Source organism: Lynx canadensis, chromosome E3 (assembly GCF_007474595.2).
Source record: "Lynx canadensis isolate LIC74 chromosome E3, mLynCan4.pri.v2, whole genome shotgun sequence".
Taxonomy (NCBI): Eukaryota; Metazoa; Chordata; class Mammalia; order Carnivora; family Felidae; genus Lynx; species Lynx canadensis.
The window spans coordinates 25,027,148-25,052,938 of NC_044318.1; the positions used below are offsets into that span (position 1 = coordinate 25,027,148).

Genomic DNA, 25,791 nt, shown 5'->3' on the forward strand with positions numbered 1-25,791 from the left:
TGTTTCCAGCAAATCCAGAATTCAAAAAGCAAGGAAGAGGTTAGGGCAGTTTTGCATCATTTCAGGCTCACCCCAACACAACAAAGACGGGATTGTGTGTGCTGCTTCTGTGCAGCTTGCTGAGAGCTGGGCAGCCTGGGGGCCCGGGGGCTTGTGCAATTGGTCTAAAAGGTTCTATGTGGGTAGATTTCTCAGCCCAGCAGACTCCCCCGAGCCAAATCCAGTGTGCACATCCTGTTCAGGCCACCGCCCTGTGGAAGGCGGGCTCTGGCAGCCTGGCAGGTAGAAGCAGCAGGGGCTTCAGTCCTCCACCTCCCCGAGGACGGCTCTGCAGCTCACGCACACTGCTGGCGGCAGTTTGCAGCACCGGCAGCCCTGGCACGCCAGCCCTGGCACGCCCAGTCCTGCCCGGAGCTCAGTGCAAGTGCAAGTCCCACAAAACGGCTTCCAGGAGAGCTGCCAGCCAGCAACCTCGACCGAACAACCGCCTCGTTGTCTGGAGTCTCATGTAAATGTTGCCCAACCTACTTCACGTCTCTCCCGGGGCAACTTGGATCTGGAAGGAAATTCGATTCATCTGACTTGACTATTTGGCTAAATAATATCTGATTATTTGGCCAAATAAATTTAAATTATTGTTTTGAAATATACATTTTTTCTCATATAATTTCCTATATTAAACCATTCTGGCCTTTTCTACTTCATTATCCATTGCATGCTTCTTCCTAAACCTCTTTATCCTCTCCCAATTTTCAACCAGGGAGGGTATATAACCACATACTATTGTTTTTAATGTTTATTTATTTTGATGGGTGGGGAGAGGCAGAGAGAGAGAGGGCGAGAGAATCCCAAGCAGGCTCCACACCGTCAGCACAGAACCCGATGCTGGGCTTGATCCCATGATCCATGAGATCACGACCTGAGCCGAAATCCAGAGTCAGATGTGTAACCAACTGAGCCACCCAGGTTCCCCAATAACCACATAATTTCAAAGCATGTTCTGAAATGTCTCTTTCTTGGTACTGCCCAGAATAAACGCAAACCTGGCTTTCACGTCTTTCCAAGTCATCTGTTAAGAAAGAAATGGTGCATGTAGGCTATTAGGAGGCATTTCTTAATTTATTTAAGGCAAAACTCTGATCTTCATTTGGAATGAGTAAAATGTGTAATTACTTCTTTTATTTCATGCAATGATCAAATATCCATTTTTTAAGGTCACTACTTTTGTTTAAGGCTTTTTTTTTTTTTTTTTTTTTTGAGACAGAGAGAGAGAGCACACACACAAGTGAGCAGGAGAGGGGCAGAGGAGAGAGAATCTTCAGCAGGCTCCACGCCAGGCACAGAGCCCAAAGGAGAGCTCGATGCCACGACTGTGAGATCACGTCCTGAGCCAAAAACAAGTGTCAGAGGCTTAACCAACTGAGCCACCCAGGCGCTCCAAGGCTCCATTTTTTTTTTTATTTTATTTTTTACATTTATTTGCTTTTGAGAGACAGAGAGAGAGAGAGAGCACAAGTGCGGGAGGGGCAGAGAGAGAATGAGACACAGAATCCGAAGCAGGCTCCAGGCTCCGAGCTGTCAGCACAGAGCCCGATGTGGGGCCTGAACTCACAAACCATGAGATCATGACGTGAGTCAGAGGAAGTCGGAAGCTTAACCAACTGAGCCACCCAGGCGCTCCAAGGCTCTATTTTCTTTTAAGCCTCTGTAACATTCCCTGTTTGACAAATTCCAAGAGCTAATAAAAGCGCATCCAGCCCTCTGCCCAGTGGGAGGGCTGGTGGGGGCTGAGTGGTGACAAGCACTATGCCCTGTGATCAACGGGGTCTCCAACCCCTTGGTTCCTTGCCTGGCTGTTGTTTCTACCCAAAAACGTAAAGGTGCTTGAAATATTAGATACTGAAATACATCACAGGCAGAATGGACAATGCCACAAATCTGATACATGGATAACTTTTATTTACCTACCACAGGGAAAACCAATAGTCACCTAAAGCTGCCTAACCCATATTTCCAACAGTGATGGTGTTTAATTTACTATCCACCTTTAAAAGGCTTCAAATAAAATACAGATAGGAAAATACATAAAGAATTAAGATTATAAAACTATCCAGGTAATTAATGGTCATAATAATACTAGGACTGCAGTTAAAAAAAGCAGTTTTCCATAGTTTACTTGAAGTACAGATAATGAGTACCAAATCTATACATTAAGTTGTAATAGACAATTTTAGGCAAACGGTATCAAACTGTGTAACTTTTAAAAATTAACCGAAGTTGTTACAAACCGTATAAAAATTGATATTATTCTTCAAGTTCTCCTAAAAGCTCTACAAAATCAGTGATGTACCATTCAGCGTTGTCTTTTACTTGTTGTCTGATCACATTTCCTCCAAATCCAATGAAAACATCCTAAGAAAGGGGAAAAAAGGAGAGTTAAAAAAAATTAAAAAAGATATAGCGGCACCCTAGGGCAGTAAGTGTTTGAAGAGAATGAACTGTTCTGCAAAGAGAGGTTAAGCCTAGCCTCAAGGGGGTGCCTCCCCAGCTCCCTGGGAGCGTCCTTGAATGAGTCAGTGCAACACCGCTGTCAGTCCAATCAGGCCAGGGGACACTGCAGGCTTCCAGGAGAACCGAAGCCCTCTAAAAACCAATACAATTGCTTACAAAGGTAAAATCCCATCTGAGTTCTAAACTAGATGCATTCACAACTAGGCCGGGCAATCTCAAAGAGGGAAGAATAAAGAGAAGCCTGTAGTGCAGTAAGAGATCCCACTGGCCTAGAATCAGGACCAGAGCAAGTGCCTCCTGACAGGTGCCCTGCGTGAACCTGACAGACCTCCCTCCCAGGGAGGGTGTTATTCTGGGATGAAGCAGATGACAGTCCCAGGATCTGCTGCCAGCACTCCACTTTCCATCATTAAAATTATTGAAGGTTATGTTATTTCCTTAATTTCTACCAAGTGACACCTTCTTGTAGTCATTTTTAAAATAGTATTTTCTCAGGGCACCTGGGTGGCTCAATCAGTTAAGCACCAGACTCTTGGTTTCAGCTCAGGTCACGATCTCACAGTTTCGTGGGTTCCAGCCCCACATCAGGCTCTGCGCTGGCAGCGTGGAGCCTGCTTGGCATTCTCTCTCCCTCTCTGTCTTTCCCTTCCCACTCACTTTGTCTCTCTCAAATAAGTAAATAAATAAAAATTTAAAAACATAGTATTTTCTCTTTTTCCGCCAGGATATAGACACTACATACATAATTTGGAAGTTGAAAATTCTTTCACTTGCCTTTTCTCTTCATTTTTGTTTTCATACCACATAAGGAGGGAAACATAATGAGATTCTTACCTTCCAGTTAAGTGTAGCCTCCTAACTGAGCCTCCTTTCTGCATGCCAGCACCCGCTCGGGGTCCTAACACACCAACTCATTCCCTCTCTGTCCAGCAGCCTTCCAGGGCTTCCCATGACCTCACAGGGACACCAAAGTGCCTGACACATAAAGTCTTCAGTGGTTGCTGAAGAGAAAGCCCATTCTTGCCAGTTCTTGTGCACTGACCAGCCCAGGTCTGTGCCTAGAACATCCCCACTCTGTTCTGCTGCCTCCCTGCCTCCTGCCCCCCGCCTGGTCACTTCTCCCTTGGGTCCTTCCAGGCCTGCACATGGTGGCTGTTGCCCTTCCTTCAAATCACACATTCCTCTGACCACGTCTGCCAGCACACACTTTCCCTTGGCTCGGTCAGGCCGTGTCATCTTCCAATGACTGGAAGGGTCCTCTGGAATTATAATTTTGTCACCTCTTGACATCAGGAGGGGGAGCTCCCTGATAGAACTGGGCATATGTGACTTCTACATACTCCTCATTGGACTAGTCCAGCATTCGTGACTTAGTCAACCTCGGCCTTGATTGTAAATCATCTGAAGACATCTTCTTATCTTGAATTGACTCAAGTAAGTTAAAAGGATCCAAAGATTCTTTAACCACTTTGGGTTAATCATTTACAAAGACAACTATTTTTAGATCTCAGGAAACTAGGTAGTAAAAAGCTCACCACTACATTTTTGGTTCAGGTTTTCTTAATTTAGTATGAGCTGATAAGGGCAAAGTCCTGCATGAAAGTGACACATTGCTGTATAGCATGTTTCCTAGTCTCAGAAAACAGCATTCATTCAGAAGAATAAAATGCTTTAATACAGGCACGTTATCAAACCTCCAACAGCCTCAGTTCCCTACTCAGTAAAAAGGAGAAGATACTGTATGAGGAAATAGTTCGTCAAATATAAAAAGACAGTAAAATTTTGATTACAGTTATAAGATCTGAATTATTATTTGTGGTATTATTTGGGGAATCGAAGCCAAACCTTGAGCACACACTGGGGCTAAGAGGTGGCAGCCATACCACAGGAACAGGGTGGTAAAGTTCTAGATGGTTTTTTTTCAGGTTTGCAAAAAGTCAGTTGACATATTGAGACTGAAGGTGTCTTAATTGTTTTGGTTGTTTTACAGTGACACCTCGATGTTCTTCTCTCTTATCTTACCTAAGCAATCATACCAAGTTCTAAATCAGCTGTTTAAAACAGAACCACAACCAGAGAAAACTAGTACACTTAATACCTACAGCAGGAGGACAGGCTTCCATGTCTGTGGCTCCGTCTCCAATCATGATAATTTTCTTAAAATGAAATTTTTCCTTTAAAAGTTTAATAACTTTTCCTTTCCCACCAGATTCGGCTGTTGGCTGCATCTCATCAAAACCTGCATATTCACCTTAAAAGAGCAGTTACAACAGTGTTAATGATCCACAGAATTCTATCAGTAGGGCCAGCTTTTTGCATAGATGATACCCTCACTTAAATGTCACTGAGAAAGCTAAAAATGGCCCTCAGTGAAGTGACCCGGCCTGGATTTCTACACCACAGCCCCACATAAACAACTTTGCTTCTCACATCATTAATGCCTTGGGATAAATCAGGTTTATCCTCTAAGCTTTCATAGTTGTAATTCTCAAACCTTGCTGACATGGCAGAACATCATGAAATGATAATACATTAAAATTTTTAAAAGTTAATATATAATTTCATCTAAGAGGCAATTCCAACTTATATTTGATCAATTTTATTTCTTACAGTAATTAGCACACTCACTCTCTCTTCACACCCATCCAAAATGTTTTATTAACACATCTAAAATTTTTAAATTAATATTATTTGGTTTTAAGGATGTCAGCCAGTCCTTGACATAACTAGAGACATTATGCAATGATGGAAAACCACAGCTGCAGCTGTGATGGTACACAGAAGGGCCAGGAGGCACTTTCAAAGGAGCGACAGAGGGGCGCCTCGGTGGCTCAGTCAGTTCAGCGTCTAACTCTTGATTTTGTCCCAGGTCATGATCTCAGGGTTCTGGGATCGAGCCCCACGTTGGAGCCTGCTTAGGGTTCTCTCTGCCTCTCCCTCCCTCTCTGCCCCTTCCCATCAAGGCAGCGACAGTGCAGTGACTCACTAGCAAACTCTCCTTCCTTAGCCTATGATTGATTTGAATACATGAGAGCTCTCATAAAACTGAAATATAATGCGAGACAGAGTAAGTCATGTGGGAATCAACGTGCAGACATTTATATACAGAGAGATGATTATATGGACACTTATATATACAGATAGATGGACATATATACAGATATGGACATTTATATACAGATAGATGATTATATGGACACTAAAGCTAGCAGAGATGATGGCCCAAGTCTGTTTTGCACGGAGCAAAAGACCTCAGTCAAGAGTATCCTTTGCCTCAGTATTTAACTCTGATGCCACCTTGCTTAAGTTGCATCCCAACAGACACTACATAAGATACTGGATACTAGGCCCCGGCGGAGAAGCTGAGGTTCTCATTGAATTTGAAATATTTAAAGTGGATACAAAACTGTTTCAGCAATGCAGACAATTAAGTGTGTTGTTGTGGGCGATGATGCCGTTGGTAAAACCTGTCTCCTAATATCCTACACAACAAATAAATTTCCATCGGAGTATGTACCGACTGTTTTTGACAACTATGCAGTCACAGTTATGATTGGTGGAGAGCCATATACTCTTGGACTTTTTGATACTGCAGGGCAAGAGGATTATGACAGATTACGACCGCTGAGTTATCCACAAACAGATGTATTTCTAGTGTGTTTTTCAGTGGTCTCTCCATCCTCATTTGAAAATGTGAAGGAGAAGTGGGTGCCTGAGATAACTCACCACTGTCCAAAGACTCCTTTCTTGCTTGTTGGGACCCAAATTGATCTCCGAGATGACCCCTCTACGATTGAGAAACTTGCCAAGAACAAACAGAAGCCTATCACTCCAGAGACTGCTGAAAAGCTGGCCTGTGACCTGAAGGCGGTCAAGTATGTGGAGTGTTCTGCACTCACACAGCAAGGCCTAAAGAATGTATTTGACGAAGCAATATTGGCTGCCCTGGAGCCTCCAGAACCGAAGAAGACCCGCAGATGTGTGCTGCTATGAACATCTCCAGAGCCCTTTCTGCACAGCTGGTGTCAGCATCGTACTAAAAGCAATGTTAAATCAAACTAAAGATTAAAAATTAAAATTCATTTTTGCAATAATGACAAATGCCCTGCACCTACCCACATGCACTCGTGTGAGACAAGGCCCATAGATATGGTCCCCTTCCCCCTCTCAGTACTAGTTAATTTGAGTAATTGTGTATTGTCAGAAAAGCGGTTAGTACTAGTTTTTGTTCTGTCGTTTCAAAAAAAAAATTTTTTTGTTTTTGTTTTTGTTTAAAAGCAAGGCATGCTTGTGATGACTCTGTAACAGACTAATTTGGGCTGTTGAAGCTGTTCCCGGGGCTCCATCCACTCTGGAGAATAATCTGGGACATTTAGGGGTTTTGTTTTTGTTTTTTTCTTTTTTTGTGGGGGGGGAGTGTGTGTGGGGTTTGTTTTTATTTAGTCATGTTTTTCAAATTCAGTAACCATTGGACAGCCCTTAAGGGGAGGAGGATGGACTGACTCCACATTCCACTTCCTAGATCTAGTTTAGAACACTTGTCCCCCACCTGGTGCTCTTAGGAAGGAGTATAGTAAATGCCTCATTTAATAACTTACTCCTTTTTGAAAGTTGCCTTTCTCTCCACCCTTGAGTAGGTCTAGTACTTGATGAAACTCATGAAAGCAGGTGGAACCTGTCTTGCCCCTCTTTTCTAGGAGGCACTCTATATGTGACTATGACTTTCAAGGAAATTTGTTTGTCATTTGCTGATTTTTTTTTTTTGAAGTTAATTTCTAACTTCGTTCACTGATAAATGAAGAAAAGTATTGCACCTTTTGAAATACACCAAATGGATTGAGTACGTAATTAAAAAAGGTTTTTTTCCCTGTCAGTCATTGTCTTACATGCTTAGCGTAGATGTCCAGTTTAATAGCGTATGATACGGTGTTCCTAGAACACAGCCGGAGACCTGGTAGATGGAGGAAGCGTGAGGGGTGGTGCTAGAAGACAGATGTCTGTGGAATGATGCACATCCTCTTTCAAGTTGGAGGATGGAGACAGACCTGCTTCATGAAGAAGCTGGGGGTGCAGGTGGGGGTGGGGAGGACATTTAACAACGTGGGGACCAGTCAGGGGAATCCCCTTATTTCTGTTTTGCATACGAGGAACCCTAGAGTAGCTAGTTAAGGCTCTCTAGTTTAGTAAAAAAAATCATGGAGTCTTATGAAGACTCTTCATAAGTGTTAATGGGGATTTTATCTGCTTATTTTGGTTGCAGTCCCCAATTTTTAAAAATGTTTAGGTAATCTTCTCCGCCTTCCCCAAATCCTAATTCTTGTAGATTCATTAGTGTTGAACCAATGCTTTCACATGTCTCAATTCTTTGTACATGCGTTCTTTTCAGATGTATTAAACAAACAAAAACCCTTAAAAAAAAAAAAAAGATACTGGATACTAAAACTGATGAGAAAGGGAAATGACACCATTAAAGTCTTACCATTGAAGTAGAATTTCAGCCTATTGGCAAATACGTTGGTTGATGGGATATTGAGCTTGGAAGCAACATGCTCCACAATGCTCCTAAAGCCACCAGATATTAGGAAAACCTGAACATTTCGCTCTTGCAGGCGACTTACCAGCTCCCTGCAAAAAAGAAATATAATATACCAGACCCTGATTATATAAAAGAAAAAACATGAAACATGAGGAGAAAACTAAAAAACATCTTTTTCTCCCAAATGCATCTGCCCAAATACATCACATAAGGTATATCGCCTGGTGAATTATAATGTTTTATGAATGTTTTTCTGAATGCACTTGGAAATTAATAGGTAGGGCTGGACTGCTTAGGAAACCATCCCACAAGTCTCCTCAGCCCATGAACCTAGAAACGCAAAATGAAGAGGAAGCTTGGGCTCTCCCTGGGGAGTAAGGAAGGGCAGATGTGGTCAGACGTGGGCAGACGTGGGCAGAGCCAACCAGCCAGACAAGACCACAGGCAAGAGCTGAAAGAACAAGACAGAGGGAGCACTAGAGCAATGGTGAGAGATTCTCAAGAGGACATGCCCCCAAACACAGGTGCTGACAGAACCCAGACCGGGGCTCCTCTTACCTTATGCCAGGAGTCAGGTGGGGGGGGTGCTCTGCTATGAGCCTTTGTACCTGTTCCCTGGAGGGCTGGATCAGCGCTAAGCGCTCTGTGAGGGCAGCCTTGAAAGGCACTGCCCCACCCATGGCTCGCCGTGTCCTAGGAGGAAGACCCAACAGTCAGGCCAGACGAGTCAGATGTCCCCAGAGTTTACATGCCCAACCTCCCCAGCTCCTCCAAAGTCCACCCAGGAGGAAGGTGCTACCGAGAGCTCCACCATACAACACGCATGCTACGATGCCGTGAGAGCGAGGCCTGGGAATAAACATATGGAAGGTTTGTTTGAGAATCATACTAAGATTTTGCAGCCACGTCTCACATCAAATGCAGCTGAACATGAAATGGTCCGTGACCTGGTGACTGTAGGCAGCAATAATACTGCAGGCATAAACTGAGAGACTCTGAACCAAAACTAGCTTTCTAGCAAACCACAGAGGCCACACTTTCAACCATGACACAAAGCACTGGACACATGGTGATCCCCCACCCCGTCATCTTCTTTGGTTAGTTATGGTCATCGTTCCTCTGACCGAGCTAAGAGCATGTCACCCATATTTATTTGTCAGGGGCAACTTTCCTTTTTCCACAAATATTTGTATAAATGGATGATTGGATAATGTACACTAGTGAATTCAGTTGTAAATGATGGAAGAAGCAGCTTACTGCCCATGATTTATAGCCAGGGACTAAAAATCAGAGAAATGTGGCTCTGGTCCTACATGTTGTTGAAACGTCACTCTCTTTTGCAATTTTTTATCATTTCATAAAGTGAATAAATACTGTTCCTACATTTCTGACACAGCATCCTCAACTCCACAGAATTTGGCTAGCTCATCAATTCCTTCTTCTCTGATGACTGTGCTATCAACATCAAAGCATACTGCATCAGCTGAACAGAAAAGTTTCCTCAACTCTGAATGGGAGACCATCCTTGGAAGAATTGTTCTCCTATAAGAGAAAAAAAATAAATATACTTAAAGACTCATAATCATAAAAAAGATCCAATTTTGCCCATTTATGCCAATATACTTTGATTCATATCAAAGTCGGTGTATCCCTCATAAACATGGACTCACACAGACTTATTTGTTGTTTAGTACAAAATAAGCACCTTCTAAATGTCAGGTCTCAATGAGCGGGACCAAACTCTTCTCCCAGGAACTCAGTCTAGTGAAATACCAACTTATAAATATATTTGATGTTCAACCATATTCAACTCTTTTTGCCCTAATAATTATAGCAATAAGGCCAAGTGCTAAAGTGGAAATGTGCATAAGATACTGTGGGCACACAGAGAAAATGCTTTTAACCTTGCCTATGTTATAGGGATTCCAAGGGACATAGTCATTGGAGCTGAATCATGAAGAGCAGGTGGCCTGAGTAGGTTCTCAAAGGGCAGGGTATCAGCTTGGTGTGTGCTGGGCATGGGGGGCAGGGAGATAGAGGCAAGAAGAGGAAGTAATGATGGTAGAGAAAAGAGTAGGGGCAAAGGCAAGGAGAAAGAATGATGGATAGGGGTGCCTGGGTGGCTCAGTCGGTTGAGTGTTGGTTGACACTTGATTTTAGCTCAGGTCATGATCCCAAGGTTGTGGGATAAAGTCCCGCATTAGGCTTCACACTCAGCTTGGGATTCTCTCTCTCTCTGCCCCTCTGCCCTGTTCGCGTGCATGAGCTCGCTCTCAAAAAAAAAAAAAAAAAAGATGATGGATAACATACTGGAAGCCTCCCAATGGAGTCCAGCTACCAGGTGGTGCACAAAGGGGGGCCCTGAGCCAGGCTAAGGAGTTTGGATTTTATCACCTAGGTAATGGAAAACCTTGAAAGGCCTTTGCCTCCACAGAGAGGTCAGAGCTAAACTACACATCGGTTAGTCACCAGAGTAGAGGTGGTAATTGAGGGCATGGCCTGATGAAAGTCACCAGAGAGTGGAAAGCAGGAGAAAAGAAGAGGGCTGAGGACAGAGCCCACAAGGAACAGAAAAGGTTAGATCAGGAGCCTGGGAAGGAAAATGAAAAGAGATCAAGACTCACTCACAGGAAGAGCCCCGAGGACCACTGTGCTGCAGAATCTATGGGGGACAGAGTTTCAAAAGGAATTTTGCGGGTTTTTTACTTTTTAAGAAAATCACTGAACTGGAATCTTGAGGGTGAAGGGGATCCTAGAGGTCACCTAGACCAGTCTCCCATCAAATATGTCATGTACGAGGCCACACAGATGATGCAAATAACCTATATTTAGAATAGATGCCGGCTAAAAACAGACTCAAAGGAACTGGCCAACCTACTTCATAACTGATTTCTAACCAATGCATCTGTAAGAATGATCCAGGTCAAAGCTGACCTGCGGGGGAAAAAATCTTTTCAGCCAAGGGCTGGCAAACTAGAGCCAGCCCGTTTGGAACCCTTACCAAATAGGAAACAGGAGTTTCACTGGAGACCCAGTAAGAAGGGGAAAGAGAAGGCAAATTAATGAATCCAGTAAGACAGTAGAGTATTAAACTAAACTAACATCAGCCTCGATGTGAATGAAGTTTCCATTAAACAGGAAACTTAAAAATACATGAATACTAAACATGTATGCTATTAATTATCTATAATCTCTTTTTCTACCACCATCATGCTCCTGTTCAAGCAGATCCCTCACCTCAGAGGACTGACTTCCCAGGTTCACATATCATCCCCCCCTGTGAACTGGGCTCCTTTGCTGGTTGCTTCTCTTCCGTTCTCTTACCGATGCAACGACCCATGGTCCACCCCTGGTCTTCTCTAACCCACCCACTCCCTCAATGAATTCATCCGGGCTTGTGGCTTTAAATGTCATCTCTATGACAGTAACTTCCAAATATACACCTGGACCCCAGGCCTCTCTCCCAAACTCCAAACTCCAACCACCTTCCTGACCTCATTCAGGTGTCTGGTAAACATGTCTAAAACTGAACTCCTGATCTTCTTGTCTCCCCAAAACGGCTATTCTTGCACCTTCCTTCTCTCCCCTGATGGCAACTCCATTTTTCAGTCACCCTCGACATTTTTCTTTCTCTCAAAACCCATATCCCATCATTCAAGAAATTATGTTGGTTTCACCTTGAAAGCCTAACCAAATCTGACCACTTCTCACACTATCCACTGCTATTGCTCTAGCCTGGGTTACGAATATTTCTTGCCAAGACTGCACCAATAGCCTCCTAAAAGGTCTCCCGTCCCAGTTTTTTGTTCTTAACATAACAGCCAAAGTAATCATTGTAAGCTATAAACCAAATTATGTCACACTTACTTCTAGCTCAAATTCCTTCAATGGCTCCTCATTTTATTAACAGTAAAAGCCAAAGTTCTTACAATCACCTATAAGGTCAGCCCCCCATCCTGGCACCACTACCACCACCGCTGCCTCCCCCCCATTACATCTCTGACCTCACTTCCTACTCCTCCCACTTGCTCACTCTGCTCCAACCACACCAGTCCTCTTGCTGCTCTGGAAATACACTAGGCAGGTTTCCCACTCACGGCCTTTGCTCCAGATGTGCCCTTGGTGGGAATGCTCTTCACTCAGATACCCACTTGGCCAAGTCCCTTATCAAGAGTAAAAAATAATGACTCTTTTAAAAAAGTGATTGCTCAGGGGCACCTGGGTGGCTCAGTCGGTTAAGTGTCTGACTTTGGCTCAGGTCATGATCTCACAGTCTGAGTTCGAGCCCGGCATCGGGCTCTGTGCTGACAGCTTAGAGCCTGGAGCCTGCTTCGGATTCTGTGTCTCCCTCTCTCTCTGCCCCTCCCCTGCTCGCACTCTGTCCCTGTCTGTCTCTCTTTCAAAAATAAATAAACATTAAAAAAAAAAAAAGAGTGGGGGCACCTGGGTGGCTCAGTCAGTTAGGCATCCAACTTTGGCTCAGATCATGATCTCACAGTTATGGGTTCAAGCCCTGCATCGGGCTCTCTGCTGACAGCTCAGAGCTTAGAGCCTTCTTTGGATTCTGTGTCCCACTCTCTCTCTGCCACTCCCCTGCTCGCACTCTCCTTCTCTCTCTCTCTCTCTCAAATATGAATAAACATTTAAAAAAAATTTTTTTTAAAAAAAGCGTTTGCCCAAATATCACCTTCTTCCATGAGCCAACCCTTGACCACCTGTTTATCACTGCAACCTCCTCTCCTTATCCTTAACCCAACCTTACTAATCTCCCTCACTATGCCTTACGTTTTCTTTTTTCTGTAACATCTATCATCTTCTAACATATGATAAAATGTACTCATGAGGCATCTGGGTGGCTCAGTTAGTTAAGCATCCAACTTCAGCTCAGGTCATGATCTCACAGTTCATGAGTTTGAGTCTCACAAGGGGCTCTTCGCTGTCAGCACAGAGCCCACTTCATATCCTCTGTCCCCCCCCGCTCTCTGCCCCTCCCCCACTTCTCTCTCTCTTTCTCTCTCTCAAAATAAACTGTAAAAAATGTACTTATTATGTTTATTATGTATTGTCTATCTGTCCTCATTAGTATGTAAATTTCATAAGAATAGGCTCTTTATCAGCTTTGTTCACTACTGGATCCTTAGGACTGAGAACAGTACCTACAGTACCTATAGTAGGGCTTAATAATATTTGTTGAATTAAGTGAAGAAATAAAGCTCAATGCCATCTTCACTATAGGGTCTTCCCAGATTCTTCCGGGCTGGAAAAGATTTCTCTCCAGAATTTCCACAGTACTTAATGTAGACCTGTTTCCAATATATGAAATTCATAATATTCCTACTTATCTTAGACTTACTTATGTGCCTGTCACCTCCACTCCTGGATTGCAAGCTCTTTATACTAAGATCGAAAATTTTCTAAGACCCCAATTTAGGCCTCTTTTGAGTAGATGCTCAATTAATTTCTGAAGGTTGAGTAAATAAATGAAATGATATAATTGTGAATTACATACCCTCAACTATTTAACTTTTTATTGTGCAGAATGTCAAATACATACAAAAATAGAGAAAATGAATACATGAATTCCATGTATGCATCATCCTGCCTCAACAATCATAGCAAATCATGCCTCATCAACAACCCCACAAACAAGGGTTCTGTACCCCAATTCCAACATGGGTGCGTTCCCACACATTGAAGCAATTCTTAGACACCAGCATGGTGTCTCCTATAATTCAACTCTATTCTGACTTTATCTATCCCACAGATAGCATCAAATCCCATAGGTTCAGTCCCATAAGACTGAACCTTCCCCACCACACACACACACACACACACACACACACACACACACACACACTTACGACCCCAATGCCAAGTACAGGTTGTCACCCATGCTTCTGACCAACTGCTACACACTGGAGGTTCCAACAATCCCCTCTTTGGGTTTGATTAATGTGCTACAGTGGCTCAGAGAACTCAAAGAAATATTTTATTTACTAGATCACCAGTGTATTATAAAAGGGTAGAACTCAGATGGAAGCAATGCACAGGACAGGGTTTGTGGGAAGAAGCACAGAGCTTCCATGCCCTCTCTGAACATCCCATTCTCCCTGCATCTCCATGTGTTCACCAACCCAACCCAGAAGCTTTCAAAACTCCATCCTTTGTGTTTTTATTTGTTGTGAAGTCATGACTGATTAAATCATTGGCCATTGATGACTGAGCTAGATCACCAGCCTTTCTCCCCTCCTTGGAGGTCAGGAGGGTGGGACTCAAAGTTCCAACTCTCCAGTCACCAAGGTTGGCTCTGATGGCAAACAGCCCCATCCTTAGGTGAGGTCCAAAATTCACCTCATTAACATAGGAAGAAACACCAGACTAAAAGTCACCTCACTAACATAAGAAGAAACACCTTTATCACTCTCATCACAGGAAATTCCAAGGGTTTTAAGGGCTGGGAGCCAGAGATGAGGACAAGAGCAAATATGTTTCTTATTATAAATCATAATATCACGCCCAAACACTTCCACCTTCCCTCGTTATCTCAAAGCACATCATATCATTTCATCCAAAATATTTCAGTGTATATTTCTAAAAGGTAAAGACTTTTTTTTAACATGGCTATTACATTTTAATTTTAAGTATACTACTGTACCTGACTGTACCCAGGTTTGTCTTCTGAGGAATCTAGAATCAAATCAAGTTAAGACTTAATCATATCAGACCTAATGATGCCCTTGCTAATCCAGTCCCCATAATTAGCATATAAATTAACCTAATGTCTCTCTTATTCAATTAATTTATGCCCTTCATGATTTGGATCCTATCTATTTCACCAATCTATCCCCCATTGCTTTTCTCTCCCAAGAAATACGCACACACACACACACACACACACACACATACACACAACTTATGCTCAAGGTATACAGAAGATGTCTTGTTCCTTAAATGTCAGTTTTTTAAACCTCTATGCCTTTGCAAATGCCAATCCCTCTGTCTGAAATCACCTAAGTCCTCATGTCCAGTGGGCAAATTCCTATTTATTATTCAAGATGCAGATTAAATAACCTTCCCTATACTACACTATCTCCTTCCTATTCCTTCAGAGAATTAATTAGTCACTCCCATTTCTCTCCTAAGATGGGAGTTCCTTCAGGGTAAGGACCTTGACTGAATTATCTTTCATCTCTGTTTCCAGGACCCACCAGGTGCAAAATAAATATTTCATTAATTAAATAGAGTTGAATCTAAGAAGTTATTGAGTACTCAGCAAGAATTGAGTAGATTATTATCCTCAATAAAACTATCCCAACTTAGAGTGCTATCAGCCTAAAATTAAAATCCTTGAGGTGACTGGGTGTCTCTGTCAGTTATGTGTCTGACTCTTGATTTTGGCTCAGATCATGATCCACGGTTCATGAGATCAAGCCCTAAGTCATATTCTGCACTGACAACACAGAGCTTGCTTGGGATTCTCTTTCTCCTTTCTCTCTCTCTCTCTCTCTCTCTCTCTCTGCTTCTCCCCTGCTCATGCTTGCTCAATCTCTCTCTCTCTCTCAAAATAAATAAATAAACTTAAAAAAATTAAATTGGGGCACCTGGGTAGCTCAGTTAGTTGAGTATCCAGCTTTTTTTTTTTTTATAATTTTTGTAAACGTTTGTCTCTTATTATTGAGAGACAGAGACAGAGCACAAGCAGGGATGGGGCAGAGAAAGAGGGGGACACAGAATCCAAAGCAGGCTCCAGGCTCTGAGTTGTCAGCACAGAGCCCAATGCGGGGCTTGAACTCACAAACCGCAAGATCATGACCTGAGCCGAAGTCCGACGCTTAACCAACTGAGCCACCCAGGCGCCCCGCGTCCAGCTCTTGATTTTGGCTCAGGTCATAATCTCCAAGTTCATGAATTGGAGCCCCGCATCGGGTTCTGCGCTGACAATACGGAGCCTGCTTGGGATTCTCTCTTTCTCCCTCTCCCTGTGCCCCTCCCCCATTCTCACTCTCTTAAAGTAAATAAAAACTTTATAAAAATTAAATCAAATCAAATCAAATCAAAATCCTTAACCAGCAATGATGACTATACTCTAACCAATAGAACAGAATGGACATCGTATATTCTGAAGCTGGAAGAAACCTCAAAGCCATCATCTGGGTCAGATCCCATGCCTTTCTCCAAGAACGATATTAATGTGTCCATTTCACAAATTAACAACTAGAGGTATGAGATACTTAAATGCTTTACCCAAGGTCACACAGCTCCCAAGTGATGGCTAAAAAAACTAAAACTTGGATCTCAAATGCACAAAACAACATAAAAGATGGTGAATAAATAAGAGGTGGATAAATTAAGCAGAACTAAATAAGGTTAAACATTTGATAAGAACCTATGTGGATTCAGGAAATGTCAGAGATTTTCATCAAGAATTCAGACCAAAGTTCTGCTAGCTGGACAACACAATGGGTAATGATTCATTAACAGTGAAAGAAGAAAGTCTGCACATTCTTTGGGAGGCCAGTAGATAGAAACAGGTTTCATAAATCATCAAATTTCCACCAACCCGGGAACATCAAGGAGCTTCATATCCCACTCTCTCTGTGGCTCAGTAACCACTCATTTGGCTCTGGTCCAGAGGGAATCGATGCAATTCATATCACATGGCTAGGCAGGCTCATTATACAAGCCTAGAAGACAGAAGTCTATCAGCAGAGGAGTGGTAGTTAATGCAATGCAATCCCACCGAGCATAAGAGAACCAATCACATGCAAATAGAGGGAAAGCAAGGAACAGACAAATAACATAAGAGGAGCTAAAAGGAGATAAATGGGACAGGCCAAAGAACCTTTTAAGACTGTGCATGAGGTAGTACAATGTCACTAAGAACAGGCAATACTCCTGAGAATGACTGACCGGCTCCTGAAGCCTCAAAACCTGTACGACCAAAGCCAGTCCACACTGCCACCCTGTGCCTAAGCCTATGACCTGAGAAGTACACAATGGGCACCATGTTCAAGAGGCTACCAGTCTCACTGAGATGATCAGACAAATCATTATTGTTCGTGTTTGAAAAGTCAGTGACTTGAGCCTCTTCTTGACCACTGATAATAGCAATAGCTTCAGCCAGACCATCAGCCTCAGATATGAAAGGAAACACACATTTCCTGAAATAAAGTAAGGACTGATTTCCATATCCCCAGATGAACACTAGTCCTGACTTATGACTCAGAAGCACAGAAAACTGCTTCCTGGATTGTACTGTGTACCAAAGACAAAGAAAATAGGATGTTTGAGACAAAAGTCACATTGAATTTACTTGGAAGGCTGGTTCTTTCTCCATGCCCTCCCTAGAAGACACAGCTGGATTATATAACCTTAACTTTGCCCCACAGAATGCTCATGTCAGGGGATATGCCCTCCAACCCCTAGGATTACACAGATTTGGCTCCCTACTTAGACCTTAGAACAAATGGCCAGCACTGTAAAATGCCCTGCCTCCTTGTTCACTTCTGGCTGCCTGTTTTTTCATGGTCTTCACCAGGAGTGGCTCACAATTCACACTTATTCAAATTTCTCATAGCTAGAGGGAGGAAAAATCTGCTAAGTTCAGGTGCTTCAAAGTAAATTGTGTACATTAGAATTTTACACACAAAAAAATCATTGCTAGAGAATGAACTCTGGATCCCTCACATCTGGCCTTTGTGGGGAGGGGAACAGGGCTGGAGGTGGAAGAAATCCTAGCAGAAGGGTATGTGCTTTGACATGGCAGCTCCCAGGCCCAGTCCTGAGCAATGAACCACTGCCCTTCTGCGGGTCAGAACAGGTCTCCTGTCTGCCTGACCCCAAGCTGATCCATCTTGGGGAAACATGGGGCCAATGGTAAAGAAGCCTCTGCTGACAACCCCTTCTCACCCCCAGCTCCAAAAGTACAAAAGTATATTTTCCTTCAGGGCCAGCCTTAGGAGCTCTGATTTTGGATAAGAGGGAAAAACCTCTCCACAAATACTCTGTTTGAACTTCTCCATCTATGTATCCCATGAGAGGCACCCAAGATCACCTTCACCAACTTACTCTTTTGTTAGGATTGACCTCTTACCTTCACTTGTGTAAGAACAAATACAAGTTGGTACAGAGGTTACGGAGGTCAAGCACATCCAAGAGAACAAAACTTACTAGGCTTAAATGGATGTCACTTTTGGTAGGAGGGGTGAGTCTGTTTCAGGCCCTCTGGGCACTGCAACAATGCACCAATGGATCCTGAGAAGCTTCTGGATCAGTGAAGAGTCAAAGATCCTCCAGTAACTAAGCCTAGGGTTCCTGGCGAATGCATTTATGATTAAAAAAAAAAAAAAAAAAAAGGAACTGCTATACTGGGGAACCTGAGATTTTATGCACCCCACATACATTACAGTGCACAATTTTATTCCGGTGAAGAGGAAACTGATCACTGATAAACAAATTAACAGCAACAAAAAACAAATCAGACTCACGTTTCTCCAGTGCTGGATTCCTAGGAAATGACACTCTTCTCTTCCTACTTCTTTCCTGAATAAAAATGCAGCATAAAGTTCTGACTACAAATTTCTTTATGAGATCTTGGGAGTTCTGCAAGAGCAAGAGCCTAGAAAGAAAGAAGAAGGAAATGAACATCAAGGTTCAGACTCAAGAGAAGAAAGAAACTGTCTAGCTTCACTCTCCCAGCTGGTAGGACTGGTACAAAGACAGGTCAGATGCAAAGTTCCCTAAGACTGCTTCCCTTGCAAGACGCTGGACTTCTGCCTCCTTTCAGGACTGCAGAGGAGTACACACACTTTTCTCTGGCTTTGATTCTGCAAAAGCTTCAGGTCTGACAGGAAATCACCTACACCAGATCAGCAGAACACAGAGACAAGGGAAGAAAAGAGGATCTATTGAGAGAACAAAATGCAAACACAGGGAAGCTGACTTAGGTACATTAACAGACTACAAAACAGACCCAGCTGTCTTCAAAACGAAGAGACAAAGTCTCCAATATTCCAAGAACAGTCACAGAAAAGTCTGGCTGCCCAATAACAAGGGAACAAAGTCAACAATTTTGAATTAAAATCCTCATAATCAAAACTGTAAATAGAAGTATCTCGGTTGAGCATCCGACTCTCGATTTTGGCTCTGGTCATGATCTCAGTTTGTAGGATGGAGCCCCCGAGTCAGGTTCTGCACTGTCTCTCTCTCTCTGCCCCTCCCCCATTCTCATGCACACACGCTTGCACACACTCTCTCTCAAAATAAATAAACATTAAAAAAATAACCTCATCAATTTTTAAAAAGTAGACAACAATGCTAAATCTCAGAAGAAAAAAAAGATAAAAGAAATAAGATGAGTCAAGAAAAAGCAAAGAGATTGAAAGGGAAGGCTCAAAATACAGTCCTTACTGAACTCAAAAAAGGTTGTGTTCCCTTTCTCTCATCCAAGTTTTTTAGTTAATTTCAAAAACAAAAAGGAATGTGGCTTCCATCATGCCCCAGCCTCTCCCTTACTCTAAGAAAAGACAGCTGCCACATTGGTGGTGGCCTATGGTGAGGCCTGTGTGGCAGAACTTAAGGGGCCCCCAGCAAACAGCCAGAAAGGAACTGAGGCCCTCAGTCCGACAACCCTCAAGGAACTGAATCCTGCCAACAACTATGTGAGCGGGCTAGGAAGCAGATCTTCTCCAATACAACATTAGGTGAGTTCACCTTGGCCAACTGTGACCGCTTAAAAAATCCTAAACCAGAACCACCCAGCTAAGCTGCTCCCAGAATTTTAACCCCCAGAAACTGAGAAAATAAATATTTGTTGTTTTAAGCTCCCAAGTTTGGGGGTAATTTGTTATACAGCAATACATAGCTAACACAACAGCTTTGAGGTAGGCAAAACTTTCTTAACGCCCCAAAAACATGAATAATGAAAGGAAAACGTGATAGAATGAACTTCATCAAGATTAAAGCTCTTCAAAAGCTTTTTCATGATAGAAAAAAAAAGAAAGAAAAGGAAAAGGCAAGCCACAGAATGGGAGAAAATGTTTACAGTACACATATTTGACAAAGCACTTGTATCCAGAATAAAGAACTCTTACAACACAGTAATAACACGAACAACTTATAATAAAATATGAACAAAATATTTGAATAGACATTCCAAAAAAGAAGGTATGCAGATAAACTCAAAAGGCAAATGACTAAAACAAAAAAGACTGCACACACCAAGTATTGGTGAGGACCTGGAAAAACTGAACTCTCTAATACACTGCTGGCAGGGATAGAAAATGGTACGACCATTTTGGAAAACATTTTGCAAGTTTCTTAAAATAAACACATACCTACCATAAGACTCAGCAATCCCACCCTGGAGATTTATCCAAGAGCAATCAAAGAGCGCTTTATTCGTGAAAGCCCCAAACTAGAGTGTCCATCAACAGATAAGTGGATGAATAAATTGTGGTATATCCTTACGATGGAATGCTACTCAGCAACAAAAAGGATGGAATTAGTGCTGCATGCCAAAAATGGGGATAAATATAAAAAACCTTTTATACCAAAAGAAGCCGGACACAAAAGAACATAATTCCATTTATACAAAACACTAGAAAATACAAACAAATACTACAATGACAAAAATCAGGTCAGCAGGGCTAGGGGTGGGGAGATCTGACTGCAAAGAGGTTTTAGGAAATTTTCAGGGGTGACAGAAGTGTTATATTGTGCTGGTGATTAAAAGTGTGTATGCAATTGTCAAAATTAATCAAAATGTACACTTAAAGTGGGTGCATATTATTGCATTGAATTATATATCAAGAAAACATTAACTTTAAAAAATTATTAGGCATGAATCAAATTATCTGAAAACTTAAAACGTCCTGACTACTTTATTTCAGCAACATGAAAGTGATAGCACTATTATTATATTGAAAACCTACCAGGTAGATGTAATAAAATCTAGAAATCTGCATTTTATCATTTTCTTCCCCGATCCTCATTCCAATACCGGTCAGTCAAATATTTAAAGAGTAACTACAATATGCAAGTCACTTATAAAGAAAACATAGTAAACAAGTTTAATGAATGAATGATTTAATTCCCAACTGAAGTTGTACCTTTACAACAATGTAGCTGGTAGGTACTTACTTAAAATTCTAATTCCGATGGGAGAGAAAATGACAAAGTCAAACACTGCAACACTAAATTTCGGAGATTTTCCTAATCTTGTACTGATGACTCTCCTATGCAGGATTGCATCATTCATTCATGCCGTTTGGTAACAGTGACATAAAACAAGGGAAAACTACTCAAAAGTAAATTGAGGAAAAGAAAGTCTTGAAATCCCATGAACCATTTTACCTACGCCGATTAAGAAAAGCACACGTAGAATCAGAGGCCCTGGATGTGGAAAAGGAAGGCGGGTAAATCATAAAGTTGGGCACACGGAGAGATAAACACATGCCCAGACTCACCCGGGCGCTGCTGCTCCTTCCTGGGCCGCCGCCACCGCCTCTCTGGCTCCCGCTGCTGTAACCTTCCGACTGCAGGGGGGCCGAGGGCCGGCTCCGACGTTCAGTCGCCGAGCTCCGAGGGAGGCGACCTGTGCAGACCCGCAGAGCTTTTACCAAACAATCATAAGAGATCTGCTGATAAGCACCTTGGCTTCTGCTACGCTTTGCATAGGCTTTTCTAAACTGGAGACCCTGGAGATTCAGACTCTGCACAGCGGTGCTGGGGAGAAACGCTTGGCCCCGCCCCCTGGGCGGGGCTCCCTGAGCCCGCCCCTCCTCCCTGCGGGGGCTCAGCGCCTGCGGCCCTAGACTTGCAGCACGAGGTGGACGTTTTCCCGCAGAGCCGCGAGCCTCGCCACCTCCACTTTGCGCGGGAGGGGCAAGAGGCTACCTTCGGGGCCCTCCGCGCCGCCGGCGCTTGGGAGGAGGGTTGTGAGAGAGCCGGGGACCTCTGCGCTAATTTTGCAATTAATGAAATCTCCTTCGGGACCTTTTTTGAATCCGCGTTTGACCTTATGCTCTTGTAGCAATGTAGGTCTCAAGAGAATTTCGGTAGCGACTTATATTCGTATTATAAGTCAACTATATTTCAATTAAAAAACATGTATTATCGGGGCGCCTGGGTGGCTCAGTCGGTTGGGCATCCGACTTCAGCTCAGGTCATGATCTCGCGGTTCGTGAGTTCGAACACCGAGTCCCGCTCTGTGCTGACAGCTCAGAGCCTGGAGCCTGTTTCAGATTCTGTGTCCCCCTCTCTCTCCGCCCCACCCCTGCTTGTGCTCTGTCTCTCTGCCTTTCAAAAATGAATAAACATAAAAAAAATTTTTTTAACCAAAAACGTGTATTATCAAAAGCAAAACTACTTATATTCGCAACTAAAATATAAAAAATCGTAACAAAATGAGTCTTTACATTCTTTTTTCCTTGTCATCTTATTTTCTTCTAGGAGTCACTTGCCGAGCTACTTTTAAGTTGACTACAATAAATAAGGGGTGAGCACCTCCAAACATTAACCTTTGGCTCAACCCGCGGGAGCTGGGCAGTGAGATCCCACCTTAGAACAAACACAGCCTGAAACCTCAGATGCCGACAGTTCTGCAGACTCCTTCCAAGGGGTCACTCAGGCAGAGGGGGCGATATTGCTGGAGCGGGACACTTTGTCACGGCTTCTCTGCCGGCTGCTACAGAACCTCTCAACACAATTCTATCCAGAAGCAAGAGTGCTGCTGCTCTTTGCTCAGTTGTGCCCCTGAAGTTCAGTATTTTCAGATTTCATTTGTAAAAAACATTGTGCCAAAACAGGTTTGGGGCACACCTGGTTTAATTTCTCCCAGATCTGCCAAAGATGGTTCTGATGAAGGATGGGGAGAAGGAATTTTGATGTTTTGAAATACGAGGTAAAAAATGGGGCGCCTGGGTGGCTCAGTCGGTTAAGCATCGGACTTCGGCTGAGGTCATGATCTCAGGGTTTGTGGGTTCGCGTGGGGCTCTGTGCTGACAGCCCAGAGCCCGGAGCCTGCTTCAGATTCTGTGTCTCATTGTCTCTCTGACCCAACCCCACTTGTGCTGTCTCTCTCTGCCTCTCAAAAATAAATAAATGTTGAAATATGAGGTAAAAAAATGATACAATTAATGAGAGAGGGCAAAATAAGGGGGTCTAAAAGAACGATCTAGTCAAGAACCTGTTTATATTTTGTAGTATGTAATTTAGAAATAAGTATAATAAAAGAAACAAGATGTTGAACACCAAATATTTGTTCTCTCTCTCTCTCTCAAAAATACATATATTTTTAAAAAATTTAAAAAAGGGGGGGGTGCCTGGGTGGCTCACTGGGTTGGGCGACCGACTTTGGCTCAGGTCATAATCTCCAGGTCCCTGAGTTGGAGCCCCTCGTGGGGCTCTGTGCTGACAGCTCCCAGCCTGGAGCCTGCTTCTGATTCCGTGTCTCCCTCTCTCTCTCTGTCCCTCCCCTGCTCGCACTCTTTCTTTCTCTCTCTCAAAAATAAACATAAATTAAAAAAAATTTTTTTAAACACCAAGTATTTGTATATAAGTATAAATGGTAGTTGAGTATTTCTAGGGGAAAAGAAACCCAAGTACAATAATGTAAAAAGGTAGAATTAATTTCTGCTATTATTCATACTTCATACATGTTTAAAATTAAACACATTTCAAATAAAATATTTGTACTGAATAAATAAAATCTGTCAGTTACTGTCTCTATCTACCTCACATTCACACCTGTACTAACACTTGTGGTCATGAGGGGGCAGTGTTGTAGACAAAAACCACATTTAAAAAAAAAAGAAAAAAAAAAGTCCAGAGGAAGCTAATGGTGGTCCTAGATACATGCATGTAACAATCATGGAGTAATGTTGCTGGACAAAGCATAACCATACAAATACATTACATTATGCTTCATTGTTCTTCTTCTGGAATAATGTTAAATAGCACATGTGAACCAAATACAATGCAATATAATAAAAACATTAGCAAATTATTTGCAAAGTTTTAATTATAATTGGTTAGTAAAAAGCAATTCAGTAATTCTAGTAGTGTTCCTGAGAGGTTTCCTATAGATCACATTTTTATAAGCTAATATATTGTCTGATGATTATGTTAGAATCATGTACTTTTTAAAAAATAATTCAATGCTACTAAAATAGGCTTCTAAAATAGAGTAAATTGGATCACTCTAGAAACAATATGATATTGAACATGCACATTTTCTATGACCCAGAAATTCCACCTCAGAAATGTACTCAGAAGAAACTCTTGCACATAAGTAGCAGGAATCACATATAAGAATATTCACAACAATACTGTATACATACAGACATTGACAGAAACTTAAAAAAGAGAATATCATTTAATATCATAAGTGATAACTTACAACATAAAATTCAGGAAGGTAGTTACCTCTGGATACAGGAAAGAAAATGAGACTGAGAAGAGATTATAGAGTGACTTAATGGCAGTGAGTATACAGATTTTTGTATTTGTGTGTATATATACATTTTATGAGACACAATATTTTTATCAACACATTAAATACTGATACATAAAAATATATAAATGTTTTAAAATAATATAAAGAAAATACAATTTAATGTCAACATTAAAAATAACATTCAAAATAAGTCACAGCATGGAAATAGGTCTATGATATGTCCTGTGAATGAAGCAGTTTGCAGAACAATATATATTGTTTGATTCTCATTTCTGAAAGAAGAAAAACTCTGTGTATGTCAATAGTAATTGTGGGGAGCAATTAATCAAGGAGAGTAAAAGGAGTGAAAAATTTACCTTTCTACTTTATTTGATTTTATAGTAGTTGAGATTAGTTTAAAAACATTTATTAATTTTTTAATAATTTGCAAATCAATTAAAACTAAATGCTTTAGGAGTGGGGAAAGGGTGAAATAGGTGGAGGTGGCCAAAAGGTACAAATATCCAGTTATAAAATAAATAAGTTATAGGTATGTAATCAAAACAGAAAAAACTCAGGGTTGTTTTTTTGGTTTTTTTTTTTCCTTCCTATGTAGGGAAAAACCCAATTCTTTCCTCCTGTGTTGTTTTTTACTACTTGCCCTAAACACTTGACTTCTAGTCATCAAATGCGGAAGTTTTACCCCACACCAAACAATCTCTGCAACACTAGCTGGGCACCCTATAATTTAACTCAATTCTGACACTGTCTTCTCAAAGCATAATATCCCACAGGTTAAGGACTCAGTCCCACAAGGCTGCCCTCCCCTGCCTCCCCCCCCCCCACACACACACACTTAGATACCAGCTGCAAGCTCGGGTTATTGTCTGTGCTTCTGACCAATTGGCTATAGATCAGAGGTTCCAATGCCCGCCATCCACTCCCCCCCCCCAACCCCCGCCTCCTTAGGTTTAATTAATTTGCTAAAGCAGCTCACAGAACTCAACACTAACATTTACCAGCTTACTACAGGATACAGATGAACAACCAGATGAAGAGATACATAGTGTAATGAAGTCTGGGAGGGTCCCAAGCACAGGAGCTTCTGTTCCTATAGAGTTGGGTATATCACCCTCCCCGTGTGGATCTGTTCACCAACCTGGAAGCTCTTCAAACCCAGTACTTTGGGGATTTTATGGAGCTTTCATACATAGGCATGATCGATCATTAACACCATTTTCAGCCCTTCTCTCTTCTCAAGAGAATGAGGGACAAGGCTGAAAATTCCAAACTTGGAATCATGGATTTG

The 25,791-nt window shown here is 42.2% G+C and overlaps 2 protein-coding genes across 5 annotated transcripts; one reads left to right on the forward strand and one right to left on the reverse strand.

The window, feature by feature from the left end:
* Positions 1-1,937: 1,937 nt before the first annotated feature.
* Positions 1,938-21,789, reverse strand: PSPH (phosphoserine phosphatase). Of its 4 annotated transcripts, none has more exons than XM_030300122.1 (8): positions 21,514-21,789; positions 18,535-18,665; positions 16,608-16,731; positions 9,431-9,589; positions 8,606-8,740; positions 7,991-8,136; positions 4,614-4,762; positions 1,938-2,412 (listed from the first exon to the last, which is right to left on the reverse strand). In XM_030300122.1, exons 3-8 carry the CDS (start codon positions 16,628-16,630, stop codon positions 2,305-2,307), a joined length of 720 nt encoding a protein of 239 aa, XP_030155982.1. In that variant the 5' UTR covers positions 16,631-16,731; positions 18,535-18,665; positions 21,514-21,789; the 3' UTR covers positions 1,938-2,304. The 4 variants fall into 4 exon arrangements, with proteins under 4 accessions (XP_030155982.1, XP_032447439.1, XP_030155983.1 ...); XM_032591548.1 differs by having other exon boundaries at positions 4,610-4,762; XM_030300123.1 differs by lacking the exon at positions 16,608-16,731.
* Positions 5,914-6,513, forward strand: LOC115503757 (cell division control protein 42 homolog). Its single transcript, XM_032591550.1, has one exon. The coding sequence runs from the start codon at positions 5,929-5,931 to the stop codon at positions 6,502-6,504; it is 576 nt and encodes a 191-aa protein (XP_032447441.1). The 5' UTR covers positions 5,914-5,928; the 3' UTR covers positions 6,505-6,513.
* Positions 21,790-25,791: the final 4,002 nt, after the last annotated feature.